This window comes from Poecilia formosa, unplaced genomic scaffold (genome assembly GCF_000485575.1).
Source record: "Poecilia formosa unplaced genomic scaffold, Poecilia_formosa-5.1.2 Scaffold136, whole genome shotgun sequence".
In the NCBI taxonomy this organism is placed as follows: domain Eukaryota; kingdom Metazoa; phylum Chordata; class Actinopteri; order Cyprinodontiformes; family Poeciliidae; genus Poecilia; species Poecilia formosa.
This window is the reverse complement of record NW_006800075.1, coordinates 108,161-132,099: the sequence shown is the minus strand read 5'-3', so window position 1 is coordinate 132,099 and position 23,939 is coordinate 108,161. Positions and strand designations below refer to the sequence as shown.

At 39.2% G+C, this 23,939-nt stretch overlaps 1 protein-coding gene across 1 annotated transcript in view; it reads right to left on the bottom strand.

The window, feature by feature from the left end:
- Positions 1 to 23,939, bottom strand: part of dock1 (dedicator of cytokinesis 1) — a 198,067-nt gene that overhangs the window by 140,572 nt on the left and 33,556 nt on the right. The window contains exons 11-20 of the mRNA XM_016676605.1: positions 21,615 to 21,687; positions 19,259 to 19,398; positions 17,023 to 17,148; positions 16,688 to 16,812; positions 13,304 to 13,402; positions 13,084 to 13,156; positions 8,638 to 8,741; positions 8,177 to 8,360; positions 3,187 to 3,284; positions 802 to 891 (exon numbers count right to left, since the gene is read on the bottom strand). Coding sequence (XP_016532091.1) covers positions 802 to 891; positions 3,187 to 3,284; positions 8,177 to 8,360; positions 8,638 to 8,741; positions 13,084 to 13,156; positions 13,304 to 13,402; positions 16,688 to 16,812; positions 17,023 to 17,148; positions 19,259 to 19,398; positions 21,615 to 21,687 — 1,112 coding nt within the window. The remainder of the gene's footprint in view (positions 1 to 801; positions 892 to 3,186; positions 3,285 to 8,176; positions 8,361 to 8,637; positions 8,742 to 13,083; positions 13,157 to 13,303; positions 13,403 to 16,687; positions 16,813 to 17,022; positions 17,149 to 19,258; positions 19,399 to 21,614; positions 21,688 to 23,939) is intronic.

Here is a 23,939-nt window from a genome sequence, read left to right as displayed (position 1 = left end):
TAATCAGAAATCCTGATTGTTTTCAAATGGATTTGAGACGTTTGTAACAACTACAAAGCTAAAGCTGAGCTAGACAACAACAGGCGAAACTTAATAAATGAATTATTGAGAAGTTGAACTTTTTCCGGATTTCACTTAAAAGCATCAGTGACATCCTATCGATTCAATAGAATGACACATTTTATGCTTCTAGTTTAGCTAAATTTGATGATTTACAGCTTTTCTGATAAGTCCAACACCACATAAATATATATTTTTTTAATACAGAAATTATATATTAGCATCTTGGAGAAGACAAATGGTTATTTACACCCCCTATAAAAAGGATAAGCCACAAAAGGCCATTGCTTAAAATGTTGGCTGGTCATAACACTCTGCATCCAAGTGTATCAACGTAATGTTTAGTGGAAGGAAAAAGTGACAACGGCAGCCTGTGTGTAGTATCCCAAATTGTTTTAACAGACTTTATCTCTGTTCGTACAACTTTTTCTAGCATATTATTCCCCAAAATGTATTTCACCATATTTTAAATATTTGACTGTATAACTAATCTTGTTTCTTTTGTGAGTGTCTGCTTATGGTTGAAAACAAGTTATTTAATACACAACAGATCTTTTCGGAGATCAAACTGCATTGCAAGCAGTGGAGGGACGTCTGCCAGGGGGTATTTGAGCACGTGGAATGTTTCACAACATTTATTCTTTGCATGTGGGCCACAAATGTATTCCAAGTGTTTATTTCCACTGACAGGATCTCTATCATAAGTGATGCTGTGTTCTTCTTTTTGTACTCTGTGCTCACCAAGGCATCAAACACCAATGTATCAAAAGTGTCACTGTCAGAGTTTTCCATCATTATGTTGAAGAGAGCATCCAGAGTGTCTTGCAGAAACTAGAAAGAAAGAAATGCACAGGAGGTTAACAGAACAGCATTTAATTACTTCAACTAGTCAGCCTAACATCTAATCAGAAGACACAATTTCACTGTTACTTTAAATAGGTAAACTCATGTCACTCATTTACAAAAGAATAACTAAGTAGTTCACACGATTGTTACACAATTGTAACCTTTCAGACATTTCCATAATGTCTGAAAGGTTTAGTTAGAATTAAGAAAAGGCTAGACAAGAACACCTATACAACTACTAAGTGCAGTGGGCAAAAAAAAAAAAAAAAAATCTAACATTTTGCACAATAATCAGTTAGTTGAAAACTGAGACAATAGGCAGCAAGTTATTACAAGAAATTAGCAACAGCAAAAATTGTTACAGAAAAAAATTACTATTTGTAATATTGGATACAAATGGTATCTAGTAGATACAAACGGTATCTAATATTACATTATATTATTAAGATTAAAATAACTGTTGATGCATGGCATTTTTGTGGCAAATATTTGTGTATATAGTGTAAAAAAAACAAACATTTTAATTAAGGTTATAATTTTCTCAAACTGAATCAGGGCTACAACACAGCAGCAGAGATGCCAACACATGTTTCCTATAAAGAAATCATTTAGTGGACAGACCTGTAAACTGCAAGTATACATAATAAGATCCGTATTTAGAGACATTCCCATTTTTCTGTAGTAAATGCTTTTTGCAAACACATAAAATCCAATCGGTAGCCTGTTCTAGACATTACTGCGGGTAAAACTGTTAAATTAACGTCATGTAACCTAAACCAGCACAGAGGTTGGTGGTCTTGTGGCTTCATTCCTCTTTTGTCTGTTGAAGAAAAACTTAAAGGGGGCACAACAGTGAGCCTCTTTTTAAACCCAGGGCTCTTAGTCTGTTGGCTCATAATATAGTGACAATATCCTGTGTTCTTTATCCGCAATTTGACTGGGTGGACCAGGGTCATAAAATCAACAAAAAAAACAAAAAAAAAAACAGGGCTTTAAACATTTAAACAAAATAATGAGGAAATTATGCAGTTAGCAGCTGAACTCTGTACACTCCACGCTCCCCATTAGCGCCTCTTTACAAGCCATGAAGACAAGCTGGTGTGGCTCAACTAGGGAATGTAATAATTTTCCTGTCAGCAGAACCTTCAGAAGCACAGACTATACATATCCTTTCTCTCTGCTTGCTCCATTAACTGAGCCGTTTCTGAGAACAGTTGTAAAACGTGACAGAAGCACAACAATCGCTGTATTGTGTTTGGTCTGTCGCTGCTGGATGAATGAGGCTAATCATGTTGTCAGTGAGAAGCAAACGTAACACGCAGAGCCGGGAGCTTAAAGCGTTCCAGCGTTCGGACATTTTTTTTTTCTTTTTAGCAACAGGTTCCACTTTTTTTTTACATCGTCTGAGTTTATTTTTAAGACTACAAAAGAACAAATTACCCACAAATAAATACATTTTCCATTCATTTATTTGAAAGTACTTGTCTCAAAGTCAGGTTTAACATTCAGGCTTAACGATATGAAATTAGTCCATGGATACAACTTTCAAACAACAAGACAGATATTAAAATCTGGGAAATACTTAAATTCTGTCCCTTTCCTGACTCACTTAGGCTTAGTAAGGGTTATAGTAGAGGAGCCGTTCATTTAGAAACGCCCCTGATCTGTTATTTATGAACTGTGTCTGCATGCTTTCAACAATATATGTCAGTGTACGTCAAGTGTTAAAAGAAAAACTGTACTTTTTAAAACAAAAACTGCCGACTAAAGGCCATGAGACATTTTGAAAAGAGTGAGTGCTAATAATAAAAATGCTTTATTTACTTATCCACTGTTTTAAACAGGAAAGACAGTCGGGCTTCCACAGATACTCTGTGATCTGAAGGCATCCAAACAGCCCATCCTAAAGCATCCGGTACAATGCGATTTATTCATCTGCCCCATGTTGAGCACTTAAAATGGCATGACTGAATCTGACAGTGAGTCATCTTCCCTTTTATAAGCAGGGTTTGGTGCTATGTACTGCCTCCTCACTAGGAGACATAAAAAAAAAATTGCAAAAAAAGACAATCTGATTTTGTCAGGGAGAGAAAACTGAAGTGAAATTGCTGCCAAGAAGCTGTCACTTTCACGGCTACTAAAGAGAGGTTTGCGACTGGATTGTTTATTTTTGCCAGATGTCAGGATACTTAAGAAGCATAAAGCCCACAAGAAATACAAACCTCTTCCCCAAAGTCAACAAAATATAAAACAAACGAAGGCATTCGATTTAGCTCTGACCTTCACGACTTCACCGCCGTCCACCTTCATCAGCTGACAGAGGTTCTGCTGCAGGAGGCTGGTGTTGGAGCGCCACTTCAGCAGGCCGAGCAGGTCGACTGGAACAAGCAAACAGATAGCGCGTGTGAGCAGAATCCGTTTGCGTTTATCCAGCGGCCAGAAACAAAACGTGGGAAGACGTTGTCAAAGCTGAATGAATTAAAATGAACGAGTCTGGGATCCAAACGCAAATTTCACTAAATGCAATGTTTATCAATTTGTCAGATCGCTTATTTTAAAAGGGGGGATAATTAAATATTAGAACAAAAGAATAAGTTACAATCTGATTAATTACATTCATTTGGTGGATGATCAAATTAGAGGCTTAGAAAATACATTCATGTCGGCTCGTTATGAAACTATTTATAACTGGACCAAGAGACACAATCTCAGTGTATACAATATCGTCTTACAAGCTTAGAGAAGCCCTGCCAGCCACATATTAGGAACATAGAGGACAAACACAGCCATCAGCTCTAAAACAAAACAAAACAAAACAAAACAAAACAAAACAAAAAAGCCTGGAAGTTATTGTTATCAACTGGCCACTTATAGGATAATTTATTCCATTAGATACAAGGTCAAATGGTTGAATATCTGCCTCTACGTGTGGCTAGTTTAATTAGCCAAACTTAAAAGCACTCGGTGATGATTATGCTTTACTGAGATGACGAGATACATTTACAAATATGTTGCAGTTGTGAACAAACAGAGCTCAAATTCAAGTGTTATCTCATAGACTCAGGCTGTAGTTACTGTAACAAACGTGTCATTCTCAATAAACAAATGTTACATTTCTACATCTGTGAGCCACGTTAAAATGTGCAGTTATGCCTCGGGCCTGCTCTAAGTGTGAGCAGCATTACATAGTGTTTTAAAACCCACTGGCTCATTACCTACCTGGGATTTAACAGATGTGCAAACAACTATATTTAGTTGAATTGCATTTTTATTATTATTATTATTTGTTGTTTTTAAGACTATAGTTGGGTGTTTAAATATTGTCAACAATGGCTAATTTATTTGAAAGGTTTTATTTTTTATTTATTTTTGTTATTTTTTTTTTTTATTATTTTTTTTTTACAAACCTTTGGCAGCGGTGCCAATGATCCGGTAGGGTTGTGTATACACAGTCCATCCTACCAGTATCTCCGGCACCATCATCCCTTGCAGCTCTGTTTCCATCCACCCGGCTGGTTATTGGTGGAGTCAGTCGAGCATGGGAGCACAGAATGGATATCTACCGTCTGTAAACCTGACAGCCTATCATGCTTCAGTCACAATGGTCTTGTCCAGGTGTCCAGGTGTCATCCTCTCCAAAAAGACATGGATTTGGAAATCGATAGAACAGCTCCTTAGAGACGCACACTGAACACAATGAGGACAACTCATTGGCAGCTTAGGGCCTCGGGGGGGGGAGTGCTGGCCAAACCGGCTAAATGTTAGGAAAATCGGTCTTGTTTTCCAAAAATGAAGGAAAAAATAAAAAATAAAGGAACACGGAGGATCTTCAACAAACACCATCTGTTTCATAAAAGATGCTTCCACAGGACGCCACATTTAAAATATTAGACCGAACTGGCAGATGGAGGGTGGCAGGTTAATTAATTTCAGCAAAATCCGTTACAGTGTCACTGCACAACTTAAATGCAAATCACTTCCCATTAACTCATAATTAATGTTTATGAAACATCTTGCTTCACTGAACGATTTTTTTTTTTTTTTTGTCATCCACAGAACAAATGCATAGATTCAAACAGCAGCGTTTATTCATGAAAATCAAGAACTCCTAAAAGAACTCCACAAAGACGTTAGAGCAAATTCACAAACAGCGTTCCCTACTTTCAGTGGGCTTTGCTGGGAACATTGCTTTTCAGTTAAGGTGAAAATGGTAGAAGCTTTCACAGAGCCATGTTCCCTCTAAGTGCTGCCACCATCAGTCCTCCTTCATGAAGCCAACCATGCTGGAAATACCCGGGGACCAACCAGCAGCCACTTCACACCAGCTTCCTGCACGGAGAGACCGTCTGCATCAAACCAGCTTAATTAAAATGAGTATTTCATCTCTCCTGTGGGCATCAGTGATGAAGTGTCGTGTATAAAGCAAGCAGACTGTTGATAGGGGCACTGAAGTGCTCGTTTTTCCTCCCTTTGCAGGAGTCAGGACAAACCCTTTTGAGACCTACTAGTTAGAAGTGAGGAGGATATTAATTAGGTTTAAAAAAAAATAAAAATGCTTCATAGTACAGAAAGGAAATTAAAATGCAGGGGGTATAAGCTCAAAGCAGAGTTAAATTATTAATTTTTTTTTGTTTTGTGAAACAATGTTTTTTTTAAAACTGATTTATAAATTAAATGATCATTTCTGAAAAATGGCTCCTTGAATGTGAACTTTATCTTTAACTGTCTTTTTTTTTTTTTTTCCTGGTCACGCCAAGCAATCTTGTATGTACGTGTAGTAAAAGCAAAGTTCTTGCCCACCCAGGTACAACAGTGCGATTAAATAAACGTACTGGCTAGTTTAGATTTTGGCTCAAAACTATCTAAACCATCTAAAAAAAAAAGTATTATTTTTGTATTTTTCACTTTCCAAATGTTTTATTTTGCATGGTCTCCAGATTGATGCGCGCTTCGTCCCCTGAACCCATTCGCTCAGGCAGTGTTGTTTTAAAAAGTCAACACTAGCGAAGATGGTGGAAAGAGGAACAGAAAAGCAGCAACAACGGTCTGTCTGAAACATCCTGCAGCGAGAAGGACTGTTTTCTAACTTACTGAATGTTTTTTTTTTTTTTTTTTTTTTGCAAGATTTAAAACCATGGTAATCCTACACATTCACTTTATTAAATTTAAACCATATTTGCTTGCTTAGTTACCATGTTTGTTTTGTTTTTTTGTTTGTTTGTTTGTTTGTTTGTTTTTACTTAGATGTAAAAATTCTAAATTCTGTTATTTTATTATGAAATTTTTTTAATTTTTAATTTTAGGTCATTTTTAAACATTTTATAGGCTGTTCACTTTTATGAAGCTGAAATTTCTCAAGGTACATTAGACAACCATTTTTCTGGGCTTTTCACATCTATCTGTGCCAAGGCTGTGTGATCACATCCACCTACTGGTGCCCTGCAAATCAACACCACAAAGAGGTGCAGAATAACAGAATGCGTGTACTCAAAAGAGGCACATTCAGATTTCTTTTAATAAATGAAGAAATTTGAAAACCATGTATTTATGTTCATTTATGCATTATTTTTGCATTTAAATTTGGTCAAAACGAGAAAAGGTTCAGGGGCTGTGTGAGTGAACATATTGTGCTAAGGGTTTCTTGCTCGACAAGTGCAACACAAAAAGATCGATTGGCTGTCAGAAACACAGCTTTAACCCCATTAACCATCTCGGAACAAGAAGAAAAAGACAAGATTACCGACCTGGGATTGCTCTAATCAGAATCTGCACATTAACATTACAGAAAACGATTTAAAATAATAATTTTGCTCATCAGCCACATGCAATCGATGCGAGTTAGTCACTGCTTTTGTAGCTGAGACTGTTCACCCCCTGAGCAGAGTAGGAGGGCACTCAGTCAACTGTATTTAAATGACAACTTACACCGCAGACTGAACTTAACAAGTCTCGGCGGGGAAATTACAGCAGCAGCATGGAACACCCCCTCCCCGTCTTCCACATGATGTAAAGAAGCATTTTCACAACAAAATTTTTCCCTTGTGCCGGGGACCTAATCAAATTGCATTCTCTGGTCCGCAGTGGCCTTATTACTGGAACTTCATGAACTGCAGTTTAGCTTTCAACCCAAAGTTGCAGCCAAGCAACAATGACAAATGTGTTTGGGGTTTTTTTTTTTCTTCCCCTTTCTTCTATTTCATTATATTGCCTATACGAGCCACAAGGTCAGTGAAGGTTCTTACATTATTCTGGATCCCAGCACAGATGCGATATCTGCCTGACAACGAAAAGAAAATTTTTTTTTTTCCTTAAAGCACTGCTGACGATGATATCCAAAACAAAAAAGGTTTATTACAGTGGCATCAAGGTTATTGCACATTTTTTTCTAGGGGAAATTTCATCCTTTTTCCTGAAAAGTCGATATATGATGTAGATTTCCCTTTGATAAATCTTTAATTATAAACAGAGCGATGTCTGACTCAGAGCATAAGAAGAACATACAAGGTGGGCAGGTACCGGAGACACTGAGGAGGGTTCTGTTTAAAACAACCGAGAGGCATCTGACCGCTCAGACAGAGAAACAGCTCTTTACACACACTGCACTGAGACCACAGTAGCGTTATGAACACACCCTGGAAATGCCAGAGCATCCAAGAGGGTTTATATTGATGCCTGCAGGGATTTATAAACATGTCTGAAAGCTGGTGGGAACACAAGACGCCAGAATCCTTAATCCATGAGCCAAAGGGCAGAGATGGGGATTTCCTTAGCTTAGCAAGTGTAGATTTTCTCAGAACCATGGGACATTCGGGGGGAGAGAAAAAGAAACACTGACAGCCTGGCAGTAGTAAATAGAATAAATCCAAAGATTATTCAGCAAAAAAAAACAAAAAAACAAAAGAAAAAAAGAAAAAAAAAAGGATTTAAAACAACTGGCTGAAACTGGACAATACCAGCTGAGGGAATTAAAGTAGGTCAAAGTGAGAGCAGGATGAGTGGGGGAATCCCATTTTTGAGTCCAAAAATGTATCTGAAAACACACTGTTTGTGCAGCCAAAACAAGTAAGTAGTAAGAGCTTAGTGGGGACTGCCAGGAACTTAGCTGCCAAATCCTACATTCTAAAAGGTATGGATCAAAATCTCCTGTCAAGTAAAACATTCTTGATATTTGCTCATTTAAATCCTTTGGTTTAAGCCATTGGTTACAGAGATGATGTGTTTACTTTATCTCCAACGACGATAAAACCACGAGACATTTGGAGCGCCTTACCGTTCTGTGTCAGTTTGGTGGAGCAGACCAGGGTGGCGATCTGGAAGGAGTCCTTGCTGATGGTGCAGGTCCCGAGGTTCTGGGAGTTTTTGCCGGTGGTGGCGTAACCTTTCTCCTCCAGCTCCAGCTTAGTGGAGGGAAGGCTTAGGTAAACGTTGGAATCCTCCAGCTTCTTAGCTTCTGCCTGGTTTTTAATGATAAGACACGGACAGTTTTTCAATAAAAAATAATTAAAAAAAAAATGTTTGTGTATGCGTGCCATGGATTTAAACTGGTTTGTTTTTTGTTTTGTTTTTTGTTTTATCAAAAGGTGTTTCTCAAACGTTAACTTGACATTGTTAAGCATATTAAATATATTATTTTTGTGATTTTTCTTGCTGCGTCAGTCAGTCAGTCAAACACAGAGCAGACACGGAGCAGTGCGCCTTCAAAACTCTGTCAGAGGATGTGTCTGCGTTTACCTTGTACACAATGAGATCATGCTCTCCATCCCTCAGAGTGGTCCCATCATACCGCATGAGTTTAACGAAAGACAAGGCAAAGATTTTCTCTGATTTATCTTTGGCTGTGGGAGGATAAAAAAACAAAACAAAAACAAAACACATGAATAAACAGAAATCTGACAGGCTGCAGGAGATATTGATGATGTTGCACCAAAGAGCTTGTGTTTCTCGTGCAAATTTGCAAACTGACACACCAAAATCTCAGACATGTGCATACAATCTGTTTATATGAATGTGTGCTTAGTTGAGAAAGCTTATGCAAAGCAGATTCCACAGCAGAAAACTATTAGGGACTGCTGATTTTACAAGCAATAAACAAGCCAGCAGACCGACAAAAGAGATCGTCTCAGCACCACAGTACCTCAACTCCACTCTTGAGTGGGCAAAATAAGTTGCTTTTCAAACTTTTTCCATGTCTTAGCTGATCCTACACTAAGTGTCTTTGCACAAACTGTTTGTTTTTCCCCCCCCGAAAAAATAAAACTAGTCAGACACACAGAGAATGTATTAGTATGGGTTGCGCTTGGCAGCAAAAAAGACTGGCAGATGCTAATTCAAGCTAAAACAAACATTCAGCCTCTGCTTGACAATAAGCTGCAAAAAAAAAAAAAAAAAAAAAAAAAAGACATGAAACAACATCAGAGAAAAACAGTTTGGGTCAAAGCATATTGCGTGTTTTTCTTGTTAGTGTCCTAACAGCTAATAGCGAGTGAGAGAAACGCCTGCAAACAGCTCGAGTTATCCCACTAGAATGAAGAAAAGGTGAAAACTCCTCTCACACACACACCAGCGTGCTGCACGCTACACAAACAAGGAAGAGAATTATGATTTTGTCCTCTAACCAAGCGTTTGGATAGAACCACATTTCATCACGGTGAATCAACAAGCTCAAATTTACTCGCAGAGAGGCGCGATTCATCAAAATATACGTCGCATTCTATCTGCATAAATCCCTTCATTGGTTTTGCCGCCTGCATCTCCAGCTATGAATAATCGGCTGGCCAGTGACGAGCCAGTGGAGGGAAAAAAACGCCGTGTGGATGCCGCCCAGTATTACCTGATGTACAGGTACGTGCAGAAGTACTGGCACTTTACGGGCTTTCCCACGCTTTACAACTACAACAAAGTGACAGACCTGCACAAAGCTATGCATACTTGGGAAGCTTGCATGGTTTTCAATCTCCTACATTTAAAAACCTCAAAAGTTTGTCTGATTGTAGAACAACCATTCACGGCGCTTACAGTTGCAGGTTTCTCTGGGTAAATCGTAGACTGAAACTCTTGCTCGTTCTTCTTCCCACATCATCTCAAGCTGTTTACGGATGTAGAGCGCCCGTAAACGTCACCGTTTAGGTTTTGTCGCAGATTCTCAACTGGATTTAGGTCTGAACTTTGACTGGAACATTTTAATGTAAATTTGATTTAATCAAAACGAGGAGTGGGAAACCCGCAACTCTACAGCTGCGCGAGGCTTCCTAGCTCTTCTTCAAACATTTTTGCAGTTTCTGATTGCCTAGTTTACTCTTAACCTTCCAGAGCAGGGGTGCTCAAGTCCAGTCCTCGAGAGCTACCATCCTGCAGCTTTCAGATGCGTCCCTGCTCCAAAACACCTGAATCAAATGAAAAGCTCTTTAGCAGGTCTGGTCAGAGCTGATCCCAAGCTGTTGGAGTAAGGCTGCATCTAAAAGGTAGCTCTCGAGGACTGGACTTGAGCACCCCTGTCCCAGAGAGTCACCAACACATTACCAAACCACTGAGGGCTTCACAAAACCCTCTATTTTTGGATTCTATTTTTGGTTTCACTTTCTTTCCACTTCACATTCACACCTGCACGTTTGTGCGAGTGTATCAATGACACGAAGTCCCCATAAAGTTCACTTTTCTCCCATGCGGGCGGCGCAATGCATTTTAATGACAGATGAAAAACGAGTGAAAAGATGGCAGCCGTGTTCTGCGGCGGAGGCGTGGCTTGTGGTGGCTTCCATGTGTCTGATGAGGCCCGACAATGTTACAGCGGTAGTCCGAGGCGCTGTGTGAAAGCTGGCCTTATTCTCAACAGAGAGCGGACTCAGAATAGAGAGCGCATGAACTCCACTAGTGGCCTTGATGAACAGCTCTGTCACTCTGCGTTCCCACAAAATGCTCAGCACTTGCTAGGAGCACAGCAGGGGAAGCAGGAAGGACACGACAGGACAGCAGAGGCACACATTTCTAAGTGCTGGCAGACCATCTCTGTGCTTCTTATCTTCAGTACGGAAAAATGAACTTTTCCCATAAGAAAACGTTGCATATATCTAACGCTAATGTAGACTCTGCATTATGTCTCAAAGGTTCTGAGTGAGATACTGAAGAGTACAAAGAATAAAGTCTGTTTGGCCGTAAAACCACAAGTGAATAAAAAGTATTTAAAGATTTTTATATAAAAACATTGAAGTATCCTACGTTCAAAGTTGTGGAAGTATAAAAAAAAAATCTGCTTAAGATAAACTAAACTGAAAGCAATAGAATATGAATATTTCAATATATTTGGAGATAAACTTTATCTAAATGCAACATTTAAAGTTAAGACAGTCCATACATTTTGGAAAAAATAAAGTTCACGCAGTGCCTTTCAGAAGTATTCATACTCTTCACATAACAACCAGAAAGAAAAAAGGTCATTTGTTGGGATTTTGTGCGATAGACCAAGTGGAGGAAAAATGATGCATGTTTTTCAAATTCTTGCAAATAAAAATCTGAAAAGCACAGTGGTGCGTATTCGTATTCAGCCCCTGAGTCAATACTTGCCGCAATTACAGCAGAAACTGTTTAGGGATATGAATATTTTATTTTGTGGAGACTGAGATTTTCGCAGTGGGGATTTTGTGCTATGGGTCTTCTGTCTGAACATATCAGCTTTGGTCTTGATTTGACCTCACTACCTTCTTCCACATGAAAGTCCTGAGGCAAACCAGGAAACTGGACTGCTTCCGGTTTCCTTTAAGCAATGCCACTCTTTCGCAAAGAACAGATCAGTGAAGAGGCTAAGTAATGCTTACGCTGTCAGCAGATTACTCAACCAGAGCTGCAAATCTCTGCAGCTCCTCCAGAGGTAGCATTGGGTTCTCAGCTGCTTCTAATGCATTTCTTGCCCAGTCAGTTTAGATGAACAATAATTCATTGGTTTCAAGTTGTCACAAACTCTTAAATGTTAGATGATAACCTGAAAAGGGCTGTATGGCATGTTCAAAGCTTTATAACCTTACCTTGTCTAACAACTTCATAATTTTAAACCTGACCTTTCTGATCACTAAAATCTGGATTTATAATGGGATTAAATTACGTCAGGTAGAGTTAATTTACCACTTAGTTTTCTTCTCATAGAAATTTGGTATATTGGATTTTATTTGGGAGTATTAGAGAAAAGTGGACTTAATAAAAAAGCATGCCACACTTTTCAGGTCTGTCTTAGCCACCTTATGGCCTGCTTGCATTTACTGTAAGTGCTAAAGTAACATATGTGACGTGTTATATGTTTAATATTTCAATGTCTGCACACTGTAAAAGCAAAAAAGTGGCAGATGAATTAAAATAAGCAATATTTGAATTTAAAAAGAATCCAGCTGTTGCACCGTCTCCCAACGCGCATCTGTTGTGAGCTCTCAGTGAGAACTGGAAGTTTAGCAGCATTAGTATGCCTCTGCAGTCCCCGAGTAACTTGAGGAGAGTTTCTAAAGTAACCGTTACAGACAGATAGCAGCAAATCACAGACTTTGAAAAGCAAGCCTCCTAACAGCACTAGTCCCCACAGAACCAAGGTGTGCATGACAAGAAGGCTCTCCAAGTGGATTAGCTGCCAGCACAGAGCTCCGAGACCTGGCAATTTCCTCCAAAGCACCTGCGTGCAGGTGAGAAGCAAACACAGCGAGGGGATTTTGGAAATGGATGATGACACCAGCTGAAGATTAGGGGATGGGTACCACTTCCCTAAGTCTCTTCTTACTCCTCAAAAGCCTTTTCTGGTGTCAGAGGGAAGACCTTTTCCATTTGGAAGATAAATGAAGCAGCGTGTCTACTGCCTGCCCTTTACACTCCTAAAATAAAAAAAGATGTGAAAAAAAAATGAAATACAACAGTAGTTGCATTCAACTGTACACCGGCCTCAATAAATAAAGCCCCGCTAGGCGTTTTCACATCCCAGCTGTAGCCTCTGACAACCCATTCCACGGCGCTGCTTTATGCAGAGGCAAACTACAACTTCTGATTAATGTGACAAAGGGTAAGCAGCGAAGTATTTATCATTGTGCAATGCCTCTGCTGGAGCCGCATGTCTTCCATTAGGTGTGTTGTAAGCAGATTAGCAGCCCATTGTACACCTGGTCATCTGAAATATGCATTTTTCCAGTAGTTGAGATTTATACTCACAATCCTGCGATGAGCGATGGCGGAAGGTGAACCGCAGATGGCTTCGGTTTACGTCTTCGATGGGGATCGCAACCTGCGGTGAAGAACAGGACAGGAGGCTGGGGGCTTTGGTACGCATGAGAACACGTATTTGTGTTTTTCACAAAGTGTTCCGCATTCCTCTGTACTAAATTTTGTTTTAGTTTTCTTTGGGACGAATGGATGATTTAGGAAGACCCACCTTTATCGTTTCAAACCACCTCGGCTGCTTTACTTGGTAGTAGACGACAGACTTGTACTCATTGATCCCTTCATCTCCAGCGCCGGGAAAGATCACATTCTAGAGAGGAAATAATGCATATGTTTAAATAGAAATGATCTCACAGAGCCTACAAAATAGTATTCGCCTCTGTAGATACTTTGCCTTTTTCACTCCTTTTAAATATCGGCAACAAAATCAGATTTTTTTGACAAAGAAATTGTGCAAAAACCTTTAATGTCAAACAATTTTTACTGAACAATGAAAAGGATAAAATATCCAACGGGGTTAGTACTTTTCATAAGCAGTTAGTATAGTTAAGTATAGTTGATTAATTGATCTACTATAACTGGGCTGAAACATTTCCACACTGGCTCCCTCCTTGTGGAAAATTGACTACCTCTTATTTCATAAAGTGCACTCCCTCAAGCAGAAAGCCTTAATCTAACAGAATGGCCTTTAAAAGTCTGGATGTACTTTATGCATGAGCACCTGTGTGGTAGCTGCCAATCTCATGACAGTACTGTGGAAGAAATAAATTAGAAATGAATTATTTAAAATAAAAAAAGAGAAAGAGCTGCTAGCGCTCCCGTGCAGCGAAACTTTAAGAGACGGTGGGCACAGAAAAACAACAGACCAGCTGCTGCAGATGGACCACTCTTTAAAACCGCTCCTTCCTACTGGGTGCTCTTCAGTTTTTACAACAGGTCAGGCTGTGGAGGGGAAAAGAAAACTACAAGCCCCGGTAGGGAAGTTGGTATGAAGGATGGAGTGACAGCGGGAGGCAGACATGCCTTGTTTTCCATCCATCTGTTGCCAGCCTACCTCTTTCCTCCCAGCTGACTCCCCAGGTCTGCTAGTGTAACACTGCTGAAGTACTCCTACACTAATGCTTTCTGACAGCCGGCAATTATGAGGAATAACAGACCCCGTGTCCCCCAGCTGTGCTGAGCAAATACAGGGGAGGTGGGGTCAGGTGCTATATCTCTCAAATCTCCCCCTTCACTAAGTGGCCAGGGTTCCTGACAGCATCATATCTTAGAGAAGTGGCTGCTGAAACTGGAGGTGTGCTCATAAGTCAAGGTGTCACTGGCCAGTCCTGCATGTCACAAACCCTTTCAGAAAGAGAGGAAGAATGACGTTGTCCAGAGGCCGGAAGAGACGCGCAGAAAGGAAAGGACGGAGGAATATGAAAGGATGAGGCGTATGCGGAGAATCGCAAAGGAAGCAACAAATACCAAAACCGCAGTGCCCAAACGCAGACACAAGATTATTAACCAAATGATTCAAAATGTACGTCAGGTGCTCCCAATTGATCAAGTCTTTTCCATACTGTTGCATAAATCTTCAAGTTATTAACTACACCATAGCCGTTTGTTATACACGCCACGTTAGAGCTACAAAACAAGTCTTCGGCAGACTGGCCTAACGTGGGCATGCGAGAGTATCGGACACCTAGTAATGCTATGTTGAGTGTTGTTACTCATCATTATTATTCTAAAAAGCAGTCTAGCAATGAAGACTGTTGTGTAATAACCTTCGTTTATGCTATTATACCACAGGTATATACAAAACGATTCTTAAACCACAAAGAGAGTGATGAACCAATATCTTTAGAGCGTCTGCTTTTAAGACTAATTACAACGAATTCAACTACAACTGGAAAAAAATCTAACAAAAATGTTACATCTGTGTTCTTTGGTAATAGGATTATTATATATATTAACTAATTAGTCAAGTGATGCACTTCTATAAATGACAGGGGTCACCAATTTGCACTAAATCGAGGTTAATTCTAAGCGTCATCAGCAGCAATCCTTTTACTTCCTCAGCATGGTGCGGCAAATCATTGAAAAGGCTTCTCAATTTAAAACTAATGAGTATAATAGGTGCAGCCAAGGGTAACAAAGCTCTCTCCTGATTCAGTGTTTGCAGGAAGACTCATTAAAACCAGAAATCTGTCATCTCAAATTACTTAAATTCACTCCTACTCCAATTGCACCAGTGCTTACATCACTGTAATAGGGCACGGTACCTTAATTACATTTAAATAAGATTAGTTTAAGCCGCAGCTCCAAATATTACAAAAACATTAAAGAACTTGGATTCTTTGGAACAAGGAATGATGGCTTACAGCCCCTTCCGCTTATTGGTGTTCCTCACGGCATATTCTAACACTGACAACATTCAAATTCATCCAGTTGAGCACATTTATTTAAACGTATAGGATTAAATCCCGTGTTGTGTAGCATTTGTTTCCCTACGACACTTTAAAAAATTATTTATACCCCCATGGGAATATGTTGCTTTTGCTTTGGATTTGTGATTACATTCTTATGCCTCACAAATATTTTTTTCATTTGAAGATCATAAAATACCATTTAAAGTTAGGCTCCTCTTAAATGTCAGCAAACGCTCCAGTTATGGACTCGCTGCCCCACTTCCTCCCACTGGTTTCTCATATGCAGCTGCTCTCCGCGCATCCTCCGTTAATTTGTGGATGATGCAGCGTAAGAAGCGGAGTCAACAGGGATCGTCGGTAATTAAACATGAGAGAAAAGAGGTCACTGCGACTTCAGATGAAACAAAACCTTCATTAGGACATCAGACCCTGCTGCGTTTGCACAACATGTAAAAGGCAGAGAGAAAAACGGAGACGCGCAAGTTTGTCTTACGTACTGCAGCTTGGCAAGTTGACAGCCGCTGTTGTACGTTTATTTTGTTTGTTTTAGCTTCATTTGTAGACAGTAAATGCAAGTTAGACACCTGTGATATGACGCTGCACACCGATTCCATATTTCACTACGAAAGAAGAAGAGCAAGTAATATAGTTCATAGCTGATATATCGCTGATTTATCAGATTGTACCCTCCAGCATCATAATAAGTTTCTTTATTTTTTTTCCAGAGTTGGCTGCAGTTTTTCAAGAGTGCATATTCAATTTAAAAATTGTTTTCAAACATCCAGAATATATAAACTTGACTAGCAAAAGGTCAATTTTAACCCAGCAAAAAAAAAAATAAAAAAATCTAACTAAATAAAACGCCAAAGCTAAACAGTTTCTCTCTAAAAGCTTGATTCTGCAAGTGGCTGAGGATGGCGGTGAGGTGAATTTTAAGCAACTCAATCAAACCCAATGACACTGCATTTCATCATGGCCAACAGGCAACAGAGGTGGGCAGTATGGGCTGTTCATCACATTTATAGGATGAACTTTATGGGAGGCCAGTTAGGCAGACTAATGTGGTGAGTGAGATTAAAAAAAAAAAAAAAAGAAAAAAAAAGTCTGCTAAATCAGAATATGTTTGAGAGAGCAACTGGTTATAGAGTTCAACCCAAAGAAAGCACAGAAAGTTGGAAAAGTACCTCCAGTTTTTTGCCGTCTTCATCGTAAACGGACATGGTCACCTCGACGTTTTTGGGTGTCGTCTTACTCCCCTTGTCGAAATCCCCCTGAACCAGAGTCACGTAGATGTCGTTTCGGACGTCACCTTCAGGGAACAAAGATGAGAAAATCCATTGTTTTCAGTGGATATGGTGACATAAAACAAACATCTTATGTTTGTTTATTGGGAAAAAAAACTAACATTTAAAAACGGCATACACTTTCTTTCAATTCTTAATATTTTTTTTGTTACGACACAACAGATGCACAGAAAACAGACATTAAAATGAAAATGGTTATTTTCAGAATAATGAACCTGGCATGATTATCTCGGGGAAGCCCATCTTTCGAGCCACAGCCGTCGATCGATCCACCAGGTGAGGGAAGTCCTTCCGTATCTGATGGATGTCTCCTGGAAGTAGCTTCAGAGTCACCCAAAGACCTGATAATGCAATCAAAACAGGCAAAGACGTAGCGGAGATAAGATAGTGAGAGGATAGAAGACGTTCCCCAGGAAAAGGCTAAAAAAAACAAAAAAAACAGATTTCTTCCTCTAATTTCCACTGACAATTATCAGTGTGATATGTAACAGCTGTAGGGCAGGACGCTAAACAGAGTCTATCAGAAGAAATCTGATTAGAGAAATATAATAATCTAATAACTCAAGACATGAGAAAGTGTGTGTGTGAGTTTTAAGTTGAGTTCAAAGACTGACATGAAAAGATGGGGATGACTGAAGAAGCCCACAAAAGCCAGCTGCTTTACTCCCTTTTACTTTGCAGAGTCTGTGTTGTTATGAGTGACACATCCCTTAGTGGTGAAGCTGGAAACCCCTTTGATATGCCAGCATGACTGAAACAGCTGCTATCTGCTCTCTCTGCTGTTCTCCCCTCAGTGCGGGTCAGAGCAGACCTAGCATTTATCAGAGTACCATTTCATTGGGCATGGCAATACAGCGGAGACTTGAAGAGGGAAGCCCCTTCCTTCCTGCGGCCCGGATCCCTGAGATTAGCTTAGGCAGCTCCACCAAGAACAGACCCAACATCGCCGAAGTCGGCTTGTGCTCACGGGAGATTCGCAACAATATTTTATAGTTTAAATGCGGGTATGTTAAAGTTAATATGAGCAGTCATTTAAAAAAAAAAATTAAAAAAAAATCTCTTACACAGGACATGGAACATTGAGGAGCATTTGCTGTCCGTTTTTAAAGTAATTTCATGAGCATCGATACAAACCTGCTGTAAATAAAAACCATGTATCAGCAGGGACTTCATTTGTAATATTTGACTGACTTTGAGAACTGAAGTCATTCTGGAACATTTATGGAACCAAAATAAACATAAAAAAAGAAAGAAAAAAAAAAAAACACACACAGACACACACAATATCCAAACCTCTGGAGGCACATTTGACAAAGAATTTTTTCCAACTTTTCATTTCTCACAGTAATGACTCAAACCACCAAAGGCTGTAAAGCTTCTAGGCATAAACTGAGGGGACAGCAGTCAATAACAGAATGCTAATTGGCAGATTATAAAACAAATAATAATGCAAGTTGGTAAAAACAGTTTCGTACCCTCCGGTAGTTCTCCGTTTATACTTAACACATAAGTATATGAGGACTTCCACACAAACTCCAGTGACAGACAAGAGACTATTTCAATTCTCACGTTTACCCCACATACAACATAATCAACTTAGGTCATTATGTTATCGCTGTGAATTTAGTAATGCCTTCCCTACAACATTTTAGAGCAGATAATTGTTTTGGATTCAGTAGATTAGAAACTTAAAGCTCTGGGAAAATAAAAAAAAGAAGCTTTCTGACGTTGCCCTTCAAACACAAAAGCCTGTCGACTGTGACTGTGCGCCGGTCAAGTTAATATAAACAAACAAAAAAAAAAAGGTTCCTGCTCAAACAAAACTAGCAGATTATGCTGAACTGTGTCTGCATCCTGATTCTGCAATGCAGCGCTTATAGCATGCAGTCCAATGACTGTTGCAAAGCCCTTGGCTTTTTCATTTTTTTGCTGTGAAATGGTGCTCTATATATAGAGGATAATTTATTTGAACCAAGTTCACTGGCAGCAGTGAGGTGATTGCTGCCAGTGCTTCCATTCAGTTTGTATGGAATACCTGTAAAGACAAAATTTGTGGGTTATGGGCCTCATTCGCAATGTCCTTCAGTGGAAAGCAACCAATGATGTTTTTTATCTGAAGTCATAATAACGGATCTTTCTCCTTCAACTAAATCGCAGCAACAATAAAAAAAAATAAAAAATACAACACTTTATCATCTTTACCAAGCAAAACAGGTGAATACCTCATTAAAACTTCCACGCTCTCTAAAATTAATTTTCACAAAATAATTATTTTCACTTCTACCCAGGTTATAAGATAGGACTAATTATCATTATAAACCTGGAACTAGTTCATGATTTCAGTTTTAGCTAGAAAATGACAAAACCAATAAAACTTACATTTTCCAGTAGGAGGATGAGTGCGTGTGTGTGTGTGTGTGTGTGTGTGTGTGTGTAAACTTTTCACTGTACCTTGGCCTTTGTGATTGACTTCTTTGGCGGTGATAACTTTGTTGATGACTGTCTGCAGGAAGTCGTTCTCCCCTGCCACCCTGGGTGAAAAACGGGAGATGTTCAGCTGCTTGTGGCGAATGGCATCATCCAACGCCAGCCTGCAGTACATACACAACGGGCAAACACCACGGGGAGGAGCAAAAAGACGGAAGAAGAAAGGCAGAGGAGGAATGGGTTGAGAAGAGGTGAACAAATTGGCGGGAGGGAGAAGAGAAGCGAGATGAACGAGAGGGAGAAAAAGAGACACACACCAAGGAGTGATGTGGATAGTATGACAGCAATAAAGTCACTTGTTAGCAGTAAACGGTCAGCAGAACGGGTAGAGATAGAGAACATTTTAATTTGGGGAGGAAGACCCCTGGCGAAAAATAAATACAAAGTATGTTAAATTTCAGCATACTTGAGCTTACTTTAAGTCAGATTAATCATGAGTATACTTCAAGTTCGCTTAGGTTTGGTTAACTTGAAGTGTGACATTTTGGAACAACTAATTTGTGCTTAGTGTATTTTAATAGTATTTAAATTATATTAAAGCACAAGTTAAAGTGTACGAAGTGTACTTTCACGTACCTATTTGGAACAACTAAAGTTAAACTTGGTATACCTTAAGCATATTGCTTTTTATGCAATATAAAAATGCTTGATTAGTATATTTTGAGTGTACTATTATTGTGGTTGAATTAGATTTAAAATATATTTAGAAGGTATTTTAAGTATATTGGCATTACATATTTTATACGTTATCGCAGTATGGTACAATTACACTTTTGGTTTATTATAATTGCTAATTAAGTACACTTTTTAGCTACTTAATGTCTTTTACTATTCTTCATTGCCACTTTGTACATTACATGCTTCATACACAGTCTGTCCTCCCCCAATGTGTTTAAAATGCCAAGAGATGGACTATGTAGTTCATAAGATTCTCATGAAGCCAGAAAGCAGAATGGAAGAGAAGAAGTGCTAATGTTGGAATGGAAACACAACAGTGAATGCTGTCATTTAGGCCCGAGACTGAAGACATCTCTCTATTTTGGTTTTCACCTCATCTCGGCGTGAAACGCCACCCAATGGACATTAATGCGGTCCTTCAGAAGGTCGGAACAAATCACTACACAATACATCAGCACGTATTTATATATTCATGCAATGAATTTCTGTGAATCTAACCTTTTCAACTGGATTACTGTTGTTTTTTTTGTTGTTTTTTGTGTGTGTGTTTTTTAAATAAAAGGTTGGTTAGAAAAGCAGACCGTACAAATAACAGTGAGGGAGTGCAGTGTCTACGTAATATTTGCTTGCAACCATGGATCAATCTCAGAAATATGCAGAAATATACTCCTCCTTCACATTTTCGAAGAAGGAGTTGGTCCTTTCTGCTTTGCTATGAACATTATAAAGGTACAAATCAACGAAGGTTTGTTTTAGCAATGCAAAGTTCAGAACTGCTAGAGTCAAACATTATATATATTTTGTTCAAACTTTAACTTCACATTTTACAGTAAGTACTTGGACAATGGCCGGATGTCAGGATTCTAAATGTGAGAGAAAACATTGTCCAAAGCATTTTACCATGTCACCTGAGTCAAGTTTTTTTTTTTAAGCTCATGGCAACATTTAACCAGTTGCCAACTTTTGTTTGCTAGCCCGTCTGTTTTCGTGAGAACCCACAAATCATTGTTTTGGTAGGTCTGATTGTTAAATTAAACTACTTTTACTGACTCTAGCACTGGTCCACTTAAATTTGAGCAAGTAAAGAAATAAATGAAAAAGCAACTTTTTAAAATAAAAACACATTTAGCACAGCTGTAATAAAAAAAAAGCAACATAAAAATAACTTTCCAATAAAAGGCTATCTTCCTCTGCTACTTCTAAGCTTTACTGGCAACCTGTCAAGGATGCTCCCTGTTACCGTGGAGATCACAAAATGTTTTTCTAGAACTCCATTACCATTCCTGTATAGATTACTGTAGCCCGCATTATTACTGCAACTAGGTCTTTCACATAGCGAACATATATAATAATACTTTGTGGCACCAGGCGTTTTATTCAGTGACTAAAAATCTAATTTGGTCATAAATTATTCAATCATCAAGTAAAAAGATTTCTTTGGACACAATCCCACAAAAACAGTGGCAGTTAACAAGATTACCTTGACTATAATGGGATTTGGGAGATCTTACAACACCTGGTGTCAAAGATTCAAGATTTGAGAGAAACATGTAAATGCAGCTACTAAAACTCTGAGATTTTACATATATATATAAACAATTAAATGAAAAGCAAATCAATGTTTGTGGCAAAAAGCTCTTACGGCTGGAATGGGATGAAGTGCTGCTTGTCCTCGTCGTCCATTTTGCCTGTTATGATGTCTGTAACATCCATTACTGTAAAAACAAACATAAAAACAAAGAGGTTTGGAAACTTTTAAGGCGAGGATGAGGTATCATAGGCATGCAAGATAGAGATAGTTGCACTGTAAGTCTGCGTGGGGAGGAAAAAGCACCCATAGATGATCTCAAATTACTTACAAAGCACCACAAAAAACGACTTCGCTGTGAGAAAAAAATGAACTTTTGGACATTTTGCTGCCTTTCCAATTGAACATGCACCTTTTTCTTAGCTGATTCTTTCCCCTGAACAAAACAGAAAGAGCTACTGCTGCAATGAACTGTGTGCACTGGTTTTGCTTTCTCGTCCAACAGAAAGTACTTCTTGTTCCCTGCCTTTTTGTATGCATGTGTTACTTTTCTGAGTAGATCAAATTATACAGTTACTTTTGCCAAAGCAACTGACTCAGCGTTCGCTACCTTTATGTATTTGTTATGTCTATCTGTGTTTAGTTGCATGTCTTTCCTGGACAGAGGCATTGCCAGAGGATGTTCTCTGTGATTTTAATCACAATAAAAAGTACTCTTGATCTGTCTCTTTTCTGGACAGTAGCTATTCTTCCAGTTACAATGCTTGCTCCTTTTGATTTCTGTTTCCCATAGAAAGCACTACCAGCCCCATGCATCTGTGTTCAGATAAGACCTGGAAAAGAGTTACTGACAAAGTTATTGTTGCCAGAATGTGTGTACTCTCTTTTTTTGTTTTTGTTTTTGTTTTTTTTGTAGGTGGGTTTATTCCGGTGTCTGCTTCCTGAACAGTATCACTAACAAAGTTATTGTTCCAACAGGCAGTATGTACTCTCTGTTTTTATCTTCTTTAGAAAGCACTCTTGGCTCAGCACTTCTGCGTTTTTCGTCTCTCTTTCTTGGACAAAGCCATTGACAAATCCATTTCTCCTATTAACATTGCTTACTTTTTGTCTTCTCTCCCACAGACAGTTCTAATCGAACAGTGATTTTTTTTTTTTTTAATTGCTGCTCGGTTGGAGGATTCTGACTCGCCGCCGTCGCCGCATGCTTGCTCAGAATGAGACGTTTCAGCGTCAGACAAATCAGTCCGATCAGTTGAAACTTGACTGCGTCGTCTCAATGCAGTCAAATCTACGTTACCGTCTTAGCTGGACAGTATGTAGTGGAATGAAATCAACGACTGATTCAAATTCAGTTCGGACCATTTTGGACTCCATTTACCTGGTGTATAAGTTTGACCTGCTTGTCCTGTAAAGTGTTTTCTGAAGAGCTTTCTACGGAGGAATGAAAAGTACAGAAATGACGCAAAAGGTCAAGCTGCACTTTCGACAATGTCGTACAAAAACAAGTGGACCGATGTCACACAGCTAGAGAGACGTCTCCCCCGATTCCACAACAAGAGATGCATTAAGAAAACCACTGCTTTTAGCAGAGCTTGAAAAAGCCCTCAGTATTTTACAGAGAACAGGGGGCACATTATTGACGTCTGTGCAGCTTACAGATGATGTGAATAAGAAACGACACTAGGATGACCTCACATTTACTCCACTACCCAAGAGGCTACGGGACATGCACATAGAGCTTTTATAACTAAAGGCAAAGCAAGGCACAGCTATTAAAACAGAAAGAAATCTCCATGCTGTGCACAGTTGTAATAATGTTGTCTAAAGATAGGCCACCAATAAATCAGCTTGTCATTTACCTTCCCTTCAAGACGAATTGGGGAGGAGAAGAGGAGAGGGGGAAACACTGAAAGAGAGACATCATTTTCTCTGTTGGACAACTGTGGGCTAGACGCCAATCTCATTAGTTTACTATACACCTGGAGGTTTGCCAACAAGGGATTAAAAATATATATATAATTCTTTCTTCTCTACTTCAGCAAGGTCTCTGAATTTTAGCCAAAAATATTTACTCAGTCAGGCAAGGACCAAAGGCACCACACAAATTATTCACAATGAGGTTAAAAAGACGCGTAGTGCATAGCACACCCAATAAAGAACTGCTACAATAACAGCTCTTCCTGGTCTCTCTCTCTCTCCTAAAAGAGTGTGGTAGAAAACATAAGATAATCAATCATTGCTTTTTGGGCTGATTGCCAATGTGAGGAATCACCAAGACCTCCAAGCAAACCGAAGCAGAACCAAGAGCCTTCCAGACTCGGTGACCTTGCGGCTCAAACAACGCCTGTCTTCAGATTTCCCTGCCAGCTAAACTTCAAGACAGCAAAGTAGGAACTGCGCATTCAGTTATGCTTGTTATTAAGCAAACTCCCCGAT